A 13,241-nucleotide genomic window follows, 5' to 3' on the forward strand; every position below is an offset into this window, starting at 1 on the left:
CCTAAGCTTCTGACTAGTCTGCCTCTATTATATCACAGCCATCTGTTACTCTTCACTCATTGCTAACTCTCTGTTCTTGGTGTTTTCTTTTCTTTTGAAGGGTAGCATACATTTGCAGGTGAGTAGTTTCATTAACCTATTTACTGTCTCTAAAATCTTGGCAGTTCTTCATTTCATTCTCTCTCTTTCAGTCTAAGATGCAGTGTTTCTGCAGACAGAGCATTTTCAAAAAACCTTGTGAATTTACCATGTGTGTCACAGGGATTCATGCCGTTAGACAACAGGGTCTTTCATAGATCAGGGATTCATGCCACTAGACAACAGGATCTTTCACAGATATTTCCACAGGCCCACCTATATTTCTGGCTTCTGCTAAGATGGTTGAATGGGTCCATGAGTCACATTCCTACTCTCTTCAGCATTAACAAAAGTTTTCCAGCTACGCCCTTGGCCTTCTCTACAAAGCACACTTTTCTTACAGGAATCTCCAACTTTTACCATCTTTTCCAATCTTGATGGACAGAATTTCCCAAATCATCAAGTTCTGGTTCCTTTTTGCCTAACAGTTCTTTCTTCAATTTATCTTTTTCTCCTCACATTTTACTATAATCCCCAAGAAGAAACCAGGTTGCACTCTCAGTGCTTAACTTGGAAATCACCTCAGCTAAACCTCTAAGTTTAGCATTTATAAGTTCTGCTTTCACACAACTTGCAGGACAAATCTAGGCTTTCTGGTACTGTATAGCAAGGAACGCCTTTCCTCCAGCTTCTAAAAACTTGTTCTATATTTCCTTCTGAGCCCTTGCCAATAATGCCTTTAATGCTCATTTTTTCACCAACATTGTGTTCATGATGATATATGCATTATTTAAGATGATACAGGTTCTCTCTAATATGCTCCTCCTGAGCCCTCCCTGGTAGGATCTTTAACATCCACATTTCTACCAGATATCTGTTCAAGACAATCCAGGCTTTCCAGTTCCAAAGCCACGTCTACATTTTTAGGTATTTGTTACAATAGCACCCCACTTTCTGGTACCCAAATCTGTATAGGTTTCCTATGACAGCTATAACCCAGCACAAACTGGGTGGCTTACAGCAACAGAAATTTATTCTCTCACAGCTCTACAGACTAGAAGTCCAAAATCAGAATCACTGGGCTAAAATCAAGATATCAGTGGGGCTTGACTCCTTCCAGAGGCTGTAGAGGATAATCTGTTACTTGCCTCTTTCAGCTTCCAGTGGCTGCCAGCCTTCCTTGATTTTGACTGCATCACTTCAACCTCTCCCTTGACTTTACATCAGCTTTTCCTCTGTGTGTGCATGTGAAATCCTGCTCAGCCTCTTTCTTAAGGATGCTTGTGACGGTATTTAAGGCTCACTGAGATAATTGAAGATAAGCCACTAATCTCAAAATCCTTAACTTAATCATATTTGCAAAGGTCTTTTTTCCAAATAAAGTTGACATTTACAAGTTCTAGAGATGAAGACATGGATATCTTTTGGTGAGGGTGGATGAGGGGGCATTTTCAGCCTACCACGATAAGTGTGGAGGAACTTTGACTTTCCACTTAATACCTTTCTGTAATTTTTAACTTTTTTTGCAATGTGCAAATATTGCTTTTATGATTTTAAACATGAATTAACATTAATACACCAGAAGGACATGCACATGTACATACACACACATCTCAGAGTACAAAGTGATTAAAAAGTAGTTTCAAAAGAGATGTGGTATACCCAAGACCACCTAGTTATTATCTCAAAAGAGAGATATATATCTTCTTTAAAAGCCTGGCACAGTGGCCAGGCACAGTGGCTCACACCTGTAATCTCAACACTTTGGGAGGCCGAGGTGAATGGATCTCTTGAGGTTAGAAGTTCAAGACCAGCCTGGCCAACAAGGCGAAACCCCATCTCTACTAAAAATACAAAAATTAGCCAGGCGTGGTGATGCACACCTTTTCCCAGCTACTTGGGAGGCTGAGGCACAAGAATTGATTGAACCCGGGAGGCAGGGGTTGCAGTGAGCTAAGATCATGCCACTGCACTCCAGCCTGGGCAACAGAGCAAGACTCTGTCTCAAAAAAAAAAAAGGCTGACATAATGTAAATTTGTGATAATCATTTTATTATAGGAAGATGAGGAAAGTGTACCTGCTGTGTCTGTGAGTGGCACAAACTAGATAATATCAAAGGTAAGAGAGAAAGATTCAAACTACTTTAGTAGGCTAGGATGCTTTCTTATAAAAGGAAATATATATACGCTTTTAATTTTTAGGTACATACACTGGATAGAAATTTATATCCTTCCTCTCATTCCATACATTAACATGGAAATTTAGGCTTCTTTTAGTATAATGTTACTTAAAGCCTACTCACCATATCCTTCCTGCCCTACATTCATTCTTTTACTAAACAATACTTTTTAGTATTTACTTCACGTAAGATACTAAGATAGTCTCTGGGAATATGAAGACATATATCTGTAGTAAAAGCTTCGAAGCAACTTAAACATTCATTAATAGGGTACTGGTGAAATAAATTATAGTACGTTCACATAGTAAACTATTGCTTAGCTGCTGAAAAGAATGAGGAAGTGTAGTCTACACTGATATGGAACAGTTTCCAAGGACTTGTTAGGAGGGTGGGGGAAAGAAGGCAAAATACAGAGTGTATATAATATATGACCATTTGTGTAAGAAAATATGTATACATACATATTATGTATATATACATACATACATACCTATTGGACTAGACTATTGCTGGAAAAATTCCAAATAAATTAACCACGGCTGACTCAGGAAAAAATAATAGAACAGGGGTAGAGGAGGGAAACTTATTTTGCATTGTATTTTTGTCTGAGCCTTCTGTATTTTGAACCATATTCATTAATTTCCTGTTGAAAAATAATAAATTATTTAAGAAAAAGATAGTCCCACCCTCAAGAAAGTTAGAGTACACTAGGAGAGACTGATATGAAAGAAATAAGTATAATATGGAGTATATTGGGCAGTAATATGTGTGTGAAAAGAAGGAGAAGTCGTTTTTCTCTGGGCAGCAGTGGATGGTGAGGCATTGGGGGAGCTCAGGGAAAGCTGTATAGAGGAGGTTGTTTGAGAAGTAGTAACAGTAGTAATAGATTGACCACTTTTTCACCGACAGTCTGAGGAGGAGCAGCGGCAGCACAGGTATAGATGGAAGACATAATTATCTCCTGGAACCTGTTAAAATTATATTTACTACTACAGAACCCAGTCCTAATTCTTGGTGTATTTGCTAACTTCATTTCACTAGCAGCTGAGCCACTGATGTTTCTACCTCAGCCTTTCTTGCCTCCTGCCTTTCTGCCTGCCTGCTTTCCCACCTTCCATCCCCCTTACCTCCTTCTCCCTTTCTTTTCTTCCCTCCTTCTTTCTTTTTCTCTTTCTCCCTTTCATTCTTCCTTTAGTCTTTTTTAATGATAAGAAACTCATGTATCAACAAATTAAAATTCAGTAGCAACTACATTAATTCTTTTTTTATTGGACAAGGATTTATAGATAAATCCAAACTGTGTTTTCAAAAGAGATATTTGATGTTACTTAGAGTAGTCTGCTAGCACACATTCACAGTAATACACCCTCAATCTGGGTTCCCTTACATAAACAACCTTTTTCTAGGTGGCAGAGTTACTTCTTCTGAATGGAGCTGATCCATTATTTAGAAATGATGATGGAAAATGTGCTTTGGATGAGGCCAAGGATTTATGTATGAAGCGTCTCCTTGAGAGATATATCCCTAAACATCAAAAATGCCTTACATCAGGTAAGATTAAACTGCCCTGTAATAGCTATTTGTCACATCAGTGAAGTTACAGAAATTTAATTTAGAATTAAAGAAATTAAATTTATTTTTCTCATGAGTGTTGAGAAAATCCATCCAATAGTGTCTTTTCTTCATTCTGTTAATAAATCACACTGACTTGTTTGCAAATGCACATAGGACTCTAAAAGAAAAAAGAAAGGTAATACTTTTCTGCAGGTTGTACATTGCAAAGAGTTAAGAAACCTTTTATAAATTTGTTTCTTTTCCCCAAAATCCTTTGACTAAATAACATGATATGATCCCCTTTGGTTATATCCTTTTCAGTGAAAATGGCCAGGATTATTTATATTCATTCCCTAAGAATATTTTCTTATGGCTATACTTTTTCCCTCTCATCCACTGCTCTATTAAATTGAACAACAAAAGAACTTGATCTATAGTTTTCAATAAAAATTTATGTAAACATAATTTAAATACATGACATACTCTTTATACTCTCTAATACATTTGTTAGATTTTTTGGTAACAACTCTACATTCATCTGCTCAGGACTCTGCAATGGCTCTCCCTTTAATCTAGAAGAAAAGCCAGTATCCTTACAATAGCCTAGAAGTTCCTGTTATCAGCTGGCCACCCTACTGGTTAACCCCTTTTACCAGTACTTTCTACCACCATTACTCAACTTCAGTCATGCTGGCCTCCTTGCTTTTCCTCAGATATGCCTCCCCAAGTCTTAGTTCAAATGTCACCTTCTCAACGAGGCCTAGACCACCCTACTTAATACTGCAACTGCCCCCTTCTTACCTTCACTATATTAGTTATCTATCAGTATGTAACAACGAATCCTAATACTTAGCAGCTTAAAACAACAAACATGTTTTATCTCACACAGCTTCAGAGGGTCAGGATTCTGGGAGCAGTTTAACTGAGTGGTTCTAGATGAGAGTCACAGGTTGTAGTCATCTCAAGTTGCAACTAGGACAGGAAGATCCACTTTCAAATTCACAAATGATTGTTGGCAAAACTCAGATCATTGCTGGTTGTTGGCTGAAGGCTTTAGCTACTTGCCACATTAGCTTCTCCATAAGGCTGCTGACAACCTGGCAGCTATCTCAGAGCAGGTGACCTAAGAGGAAGAGAATGTACCTTAGACAAAAGCCAGTCTTTTCATAACCTAATCTTAAAAGTGATATGTCATCACTTTTGCCATATTCTGTTTGTTAGAAGTGAGTCACTGAGTCTGGCCCACACTCAAAGGTAGCAGAATTAAGCTCCACCTCTTAATATACATGGATATATTAAAAATATATCCATAGATTCACAAAAATCTATGCACATATTTTTAGAATCATTATACTCACTCTATTCCCTCTAACCCTGCTCTGCTTAGACATTCCCCATAGCACTTATTACCTAACACATTAGACAGTTGACTTATTTTTTATTTTCTGTCTTTTTCCTCCAGAATCTAAGCTCCATGAAGGAAAAGATCTTTGTTTTGTCTACTGATTAATATTAAAGTGTCTTGTACATAGTAGGCATTCAGCAAATATTTATTGAATAAATATTGTCAGTCCTCTGAAACAAAAACAAAAACAAATTCTTTCCATTCAAGAGATCCGTATGTGCTTCATTCCCATTTATTAAACTGTATTTTAATGAAAAAAAATCCCCAACAGATATTTTCTCCCAAAGGCTTTTATATATTATTACCTTTAACAACAAAGGCTTCCACCTTTGCAGTTCCCCCTTTGTGTGCAGGAAAGTTTAATCTGAAAATCCTTCTCACCATGAAGTGAGTGGGCCTCCCTACATGTCCTGTAGTTCTCCCTTAATAGAACAAAACTTAGGCTGGCAGTGGAAACCTATCCTCTGCTAAAGCTCTGTGTCTTCCTGAGGACAAATAATACAGCTGTGGCTGTTGTCACTTCTTTGATACAAATATAAATTCAAAGTTCTTTGGTGGCAAGTAATCAACTTAAGGCTGAAAAGGGAGTTTCTTGACAGAACAACTCAAGAATTAAAGGAAAAGCTGAAGATCCAGACCTTGGAAAGGTCAAGAATAAAAGCAGCTCCAGGGATCTAGGCAGCAGGAACCAATGGTATCTCTCTTCAGAGAGCTGCCTATGAGGTTATGTGCTGGGCAGGCAAAACAACAGATGCTCTCTAACCCACCTCCACTGGAATTTATTTTCTATGAAGAGTCATTCATTCATTCATTCATTGTATCAGGGTTGCTATGTATCAAACACTAAATAGTGCCAAAGCCTGATAATACAAGATGAATAAGAAACAGGGATAGCAAGCAATTACGATGAAGAATGTGATAAAAGAATGCTCAGGCCCTATGAGAGTACATAAAAAAGACACATAACCCAGGCTCCTTCATGTCCAGGAGGATAACAGGACAGATATTACATATCTATCTTGGTTAATGATTAAGTGTCAACACAAACCCTTTGATAAGTCTATTAGAAAAGATCTTTTCCCGATCTAAATGGTTTTAAATGAAATTTAAAGTACATTTCTGTATTAGTTTGTTCTCATGCTGCTAATAAAGACATACCTGAGACTGGGTAACTTATAAAGGAAAGAGGTTTAATTGACTCACAGTTCTGCAGGACTAGGGAGGCCTAAGGAAACTTACAATCATGGTGGAAGTGAAACAAACACGTCCTTCTTCACATGGCAGCAGCAAGGAGAAGTGCAGGGGAACAGCCCTTTATAAAACCATCAGATATTGTGAGACTTATTCACTATCAGGAGAACAGCATGAGAAAAACCTGCCCCCATGATTCAATTACCTCCCGCTGGGTTCCTCCCATGACACATGGGGATTATGGGAGATACAATTCAAGATAAGATTTGGAAGGGGACACAGCCAAACCATATCAATCTCCTTCCCAGCTGGGTTCTATTTAATATAAAACAGTTCTTCCAATTATTGTTAGGTGTGTCTGTTATTGAAAATTAGGTACAGTTGAGCAATCTAACAACCAGTCATGAGAGTAGTTTTTCTTTAGGGTTAGTGGATCTATTTTATTATTTTATGGATTTTATTTTATAAATCATATACTTGATCAAGAAATGCAGTTGTCTGAATGCTATTGACAAGAACTAAGTCCTGGATCAAAATATTCTACTTTTATAGTAAAGAGAAAACTTCATTGATAATTGAAGGCTACCAGGAGGTAATTAATTAATGGTTCATTAGAGCAAAAAACTTCCTTCCAAGTAGCCAAATTGCATGAGAAGTGAGACAGACAGTAACTTGTTGAAGCCAGGTCTATACAAGCACATTAAGATAAATTATTAAAACAATCGTATTAACATTTTAAACTATATGGAAAATTGCAAATAAAATTCAGTTGGAGGCAAAAGTATATTTTTAAATTATTGCTTTGATAATCTGCTTAACTGCTTGACTTCTCTATTTTAAATAATTACAACATGCATTGTTTTGCTCTTCTGGGAATGCTTCCTACAGCATTCTAGTCCTTTCTCCAAATCCAGAATACCCTCTTCACCAGTGCCCACTTTAATCTATTCCTACCCAGTGAAATTTCTTTCATGTAAAGGAATCCCAAACATTTCTCCATAGGACTAAGCTCCCACTCTTCCTTTGTGAGAGAATTTACTAAGATGGGTTGTGTTATCATGCTTCACCAGATGGTTTGAATATTTCTTAAGTTTAAACTTTCAAATTCCATGATTAATTATCAGCCTACTTTTCAATATGAATGCAAAATTAGGTTACTTAAGTAAAGAATATATGTATGTAAATAGAGAATATTATTTCACTTAAATAAATAAAAACAGAGTATTCATTTTTAAGTTCCAGATGAAGAGCTTTCAAGTATGGGAATGATGAATAAAGAACTTTCCTCATATAAAATATATTTGCTGCTTTTCTAGCTTAAAGTAAAATATATCTACTTTGATGTAGGACAAGGGTTCAGTCCTAACTTTATAGCCTCATAGGCTATAAAGCTTATAGGGTAAATTAACATTCCTAATTTTCTTATCTGTAAACTTGAGTTTATAATATCTCTGCATCTACCTGTATACCTATGGGATTGTTAATGTGAGGACTGAAGTTAATATATGTAAATATCTCAACACAGTACCCAGTACATTATGGGAACTCAGAGTGGCAGAGGGAAAATAATATAGCTATATCACTAAATATCACCACCTCAGAATTTATACCTGGGTATTAAGTTGGTTGTGTTAGGGAATGTAAAGTCTTAAAACTCAGAGAAAATAAAGCCCTGTTCTTCCTTCCAGATTCTCTTAGGAACCATGTCCCTTGCAGGGTGGTTTCTGGAAAATACGATTTTTCTACTCTTTTATTTAAGATCAAAGGTTTGGAGAAGGTATAGTGTCCTTTTGCTCTTAGAAAATAATAATAACAATAATAATGGAGCACTTTCTCTATACCTAGGATTCATGTAAACACTTTACATGGATTATATAATTCAATCTTCACCATTCTATGAGGTTGAAACTATTATTAGCTTTCATTTATGGGCATTTTATGGAGGCAGAGACATTAAGAAATTTGCTCAAGGTCAGCCAGCTGCTAAGCAGATGAGAATCAAGACTGAAACTCTGGATTGAGTCCCCAGAGACGGTGCTCCAAAGGAATAGCACCTTTTTGCTTGGTAAAAGGACATTATGTTTGACTTTTTCACCTGTATAATGTGAATGAATCAATGTCATGCTTCATTATGCAGCTCATAATTTGATTGCTATCATGAAAGTTATCCCCAAGAAATAAATTAAATTGCTCTGTTTTTGAATTACATCCTCATTAAAATATTTTACATTTCTAGCTTATATTTAGGGAAATTTGTGTTATGTATCACATACAAGATGTTCATTCATTTATTCCTTCCTCTGTCAAATATTCTTTGAATATTTCCTGTGTGTAAGCCATTGTTCCTAGGTTTTTATCTTTTGTAGCCAAATGCATATATAGTTAACTTTGATGCTACTTTTATTACATAAAGGAGGCTATGAAGAGACACTAAAATACATTCCTTTTATTATCAACTTAGGCTTTTTAAAAATAATCTTTTTCCCCCTGTGCATTCACAAGACGGCCTTTTCCATCTGTGTATGTTTTACTTTAAAGAGAATGCAGCATTCAATTAGGACTTTATTAAGCAGGCATATTAGGAGATGATAATCTAATTAATTATAAAATAATTTTTCACCTTATAAAAGTAGCTTGCACACAGTTACATAATCTATTGAATAAAAAGGTCATATCTGGATATATCTGTGGGGAAAATAAATACTGAGTTTAATGCCAATCTTTAGTATTAGTTATTCTGTTAGATCTGCTCTGCTTTCCCTATAGAAATATTTTAGCTCTCTTAAGATAGTATTTGATTTCTAATATGGAACTTATAGGAATGTTGTATGTGCCAATTTTAATATAAAATGTTTGCATAATTTCACTTATTCCACTTGGTTTTCTCGTGGCAAAGGACTGGTGGGTTTTAGAAGTCTAAAGTCTAAACACTAGAAGCTGTTTTCATTGATTTTCTCTTTTTGTTTACAGCTCAAAGGAGTAGCATTGACCCACTAGACATAGAGGATGTGTACCAACACAAGGTATATCTATGTTTAGTAATAAACATTTTTATAGGGATGTAACTTCTGGTTGTTTCATAGATTGTCAAAGGGAAGAGAAAGACTGCTGAAGCTTTAGTAATAATGACTTCACATTTGCTTTTAAGACACTAGAATAATTGCATGAGAATCAGAGGGTTCTGGGCTGTTAGTTTGTGGCATATCTGGGCACGCTAATATATTGGTAACCATTTCCTTCCTCCTCCTCTTTATGGAGCTTAAGGTTTATCAACTATGTCTAATTTCCTGTGGCCTAAGCATAGTACAGGAAAGAGTCAAAGGTATTAGCCCATCCCTTCAAACTTTACATCGTGGGCAGTTACTCTTCATCTAGTACTTGAGTTGTGTGAATGAGAGGAAGCTGTGTTCCTGTTTTAATCTTAGCAGCCCATAATAATTTTTTCATACAGACCAGTTGAAGAGTATATCTGTCTTCCTGTTTTTAAGTCAATTTTTCTGCTTCCATCCCATAGTTCTCCCAGATACTAGAAGAAGAAACCCCTAATTCTAGCTCCACCTATATAACAATTGGGAGAGGAGAGTGTTTCTAAAGCATTTGTGTAAAGCTTCTTGTAAAGTTTATAGAGTCTGACTACTGGAATCTGCTTTCTTTGATTTTCTCTTGCTGTTTACAGCTCAAAGGAGTAGCACCAATCCACTAGACACAAAAGATGTACACCAACACAGAGTTTCCTTGTAAAGGAAACTTTGATCTGATTAATTTAAAAGCATATAAAAATTAAGTAGATTAAAATTTTTTTATTATGTTTAATAAGATTAGTAGTGCTACAATACTGGCAAGAAGGAATTAAAATCTACAGTAGAAAGTAAAGATTAGTATACATACTGAGTCTAAATCTATTACATTTGCCTTTCTTCTATTAGTCTGCATTTCTGAAATATCAGGTTGGCTGTATCCCAGCAGGATCTGTGGTTAGATTGAATTAGAAAATAATAGTTTGAATCAAATAATAGTTGATTTATCAATAATCCAGATTGAATTGATATAGTACGACCGCTGAAAATTAAAGCTAACTATGTATTTTTTTTCTATAGAAACCAAAGTTCAGTTCTAAAAGTCACATTTGGCATGTTTATAATGAAAATTCCAACAGACAGAAGCTGGAACATGTAAAAGTCAATAAAGGAAGCAAAGCGAGTTTATTTATAAATAAAGAAGATGTATATGAATATTACCAAAAAGATCCCCAAAACACAAAATTTGGTAAATCCAAGCATAAACAATCAACTCTTAACCAGATATACTCTACAGGACTCAGAAAGGGCAATCTCCATAACGTCAAAGATCCCAACACAAACGTGCCAAAAGGTATAGGAAGAAGAAAAACACAACATAAAAGGACCCAAGCAGATGATGTAGACTGTAATCCAAGAAAGATACTAGCTGTCTCTCCTTCCAGGAGAATAAACAGATTGGTTACCTATCAGCAGCATATTCCAGAAACCCATAATGACCTTCCAGAAGAATTGTGTGAACCTTCCAGCTTAACTCTGTCAAGCCTGAAAAATGGATTAGATAGCAGTACTGAGGCTTGTTCAGTTTCCAAAGAGATACACATCCAGAACCTGGATTTATCAGATAGTCAAGAAGTTCAATGCTTGGAATTAGAATCTGTTGACCAAACTGAAGCTGTTTCTTTCCCAGGACTTTTATTACATAAAGAAATCAAGTTACCAGTTGTTACTACAGATAAGCAGCCTCACACTCTCCAGGAACAACACCATGTACTTTATAAATCTCATGAAAACAGTAACTTGGTCCCAAAAGATGAGAGATTTAACAAATGGGAAAATTCTTTCCTATCCTTTGTAAAGGAAAATTCTGATAATGATGATGGTGATGATTGCTCTACCTCTGAGAAGGCTATAACATCTAAAAAGGTGTTGTGTTCTACAGGTGGCAAAAAACACTATAATTTTAAGGAGAATTTAACAAATAAAAAAGAAATGGGTTTTCAGCAGTTTTTACTTTCTGAAGATCATCTTTCACAGGAAAATGAGTTAAAAGCAGTCAGCCTAACCACACTTCCAGAACAGGAAGCTGTTAATTTTTCTTATTCAGATAATGCAGTTATTTCTGAACATGTTGCAAATTATGAACAATGCATATTTGGACCTTCTTTTGATCACTCAAATGGCAATCCTGAGCAAAATTCCCTGGCTTGTATGAGAACATTTTTGACACATGAGGCTTCAAAGTTGACTAATCATGTGGAGCTATTCAAAAAGCCACAGGATTATATTCCCAGAGCACCAACTTTTTTAATGAATCAAACAGATACACATATTGTGGAAAAGGTGGCAAAGAATTGTGACACTGAGAGGAATTACATTGACAGAGACCAAAAAATAATTTATTCAAATGAGCCTTTATCCATAGTTGCTCATTCTCAAGTAATAGAAACAACTAAAGTTGAAAAAAGGAGACAAAACCATCTAGAAAGTGAGACTATACATGATATAGATTCTCATTCCACTGATAATATGAGTAAAGAATTGGCCAACATCTCAAAACTTAGTCAAAGAGAAAAGACGGAAATTTCTCACAAACCAGGTATTAGTAATATTGCTTAATCTGTACATATTTCCTATAGATTTACTTATTTTTATAGAAATTTCCAACTGAATTGTATTCAAACGATGGCCAAACTGAGAAGAATGAGGATATGTGGGCCATATTTTGAGATGCCACTAAACCTAGTAGTTAAGTAACAGTGATTACTTCGAAAGTCAAAATGATGTTATCAAAGACGGTTGCTAAGCTGATATTGACTGATGGTAATAAACAGTAGTTTTTTTTATAATTATTATTATACTTTAAGTTCTGGGATACATGTGTAGAACGTGCAGATTTGTTACATAGGTATATATGTGCCATGGTGGTTTGCTGCACCCATCAACCCATCATCTACCTTAGGTATTTCTTCTAATGCTATCCCACCAGTAGCCCCCCGACCCCATGACAGGCCCTGGTGTGTGATGTTCCCCTCACCATGTGTTCTCATTGTTCAATTCCCACTTATGAGTGAGAACATGTGGTGTCTGGTTTTCTGTTCCTGTGTTAGCTTGCTGAGAATGATGGTTTCCAGCTTCATTCATGTCCCTGAAAAGGACATGAACTCATCCCTTTTTATGGCTGCATAGTATTCCATGGTGTATATGTGCCACTTTTTTTTATCCAGTCTATCATTGATGGGCATTTGGGTTGGTTTCAGGTCTTTGGTATTGTGAACAGTGCCACAATAAACATACATGTACATGTGTCTTTATAGTAGAATGATTTATAAGCCTTTGGGTATATACCCAGTAATGGGATGGCTGCATCAAATGGTATTTCTGGTTCTAGATCCTTGAGGAATCACTGTACTGTCTTCCATAATGGTTGAACTAATTTACACTCCCACCAACAGTGTAAAAGCATTCCTATTTCTCCACATCCTCTCTAGCATCTGTTGTTTCATGACTTTTTAATGATCGCCATTCTAACTGGCATGAGATGGTATCTCATTGTGGCTTTGATTTGCATTTCTCTAATGACCAGTGATGATGAGCTTTTTTTCATGTTTTTTGGCCACATAAATGTCTTCTTTTGAGAAGTGTCTGTTCATATCATTTGCCCACTTTTTGATGGGGTTATTTGTTTTTTTCTTGTAAATTTGTTCATTGTAAATTCTGGATATTAGCCCTTTGTCAGATGGACAGATCGCAAAAATTGTCTTCCATTCAGTGGGTTGCCTGTTCACTCTGATGATAGTTTCTTTTGCTGTGCAG

At 36.0% G+C, this 13,241-nt stretch overlaps 1 protein-coding gene across 4 annotated transcripts in view; it reads left to right on the plus strand.

Annotated features, from left to right (window-relative positions):
• ANKRD31 (ankyrin repeat domain 31) overlaps positions 1-13,241 on the plus strand; it is a 179,223-nt gene that overhangs the window by 81,817 nt on the left and 84,165 nt on the right. For all 4 annotated transcript variants that reach the window (XM_034959938.2, XM_055112315.1, XM_055112313.1 and 1 more), the window contains exons 12-14: positions 3,665-3,809; positions 9,379-9,431; positions 10,506-12,024. In XM_034959938.2, the coding sequence (XP_034815829.2) occupies positions 3,665-3,809; positions 9,379-9,431; positions 10,506-12,024 (1,717 nt within the window). The remainder of the gene's footprint in view (positions 1-3,664; positions 3,810-9,378; positions 9,432-10,505; positions 12,025-13,241) is intronic.

Source organism: Pan paniscus, chromosome 4 (assembly GCF_029289425.2).
Source record: "Pan paniscus chromosome 4, NHGRI_mPanPan1-v2.0_pri, whole genome shotgun sequence".
In the NCBI taxonomy this organism is placed as follows: Eukaryota; Metazoa; Chordata; class Mammalia; order Primates; family Hominidae; genus Pan; species Pan paniscus.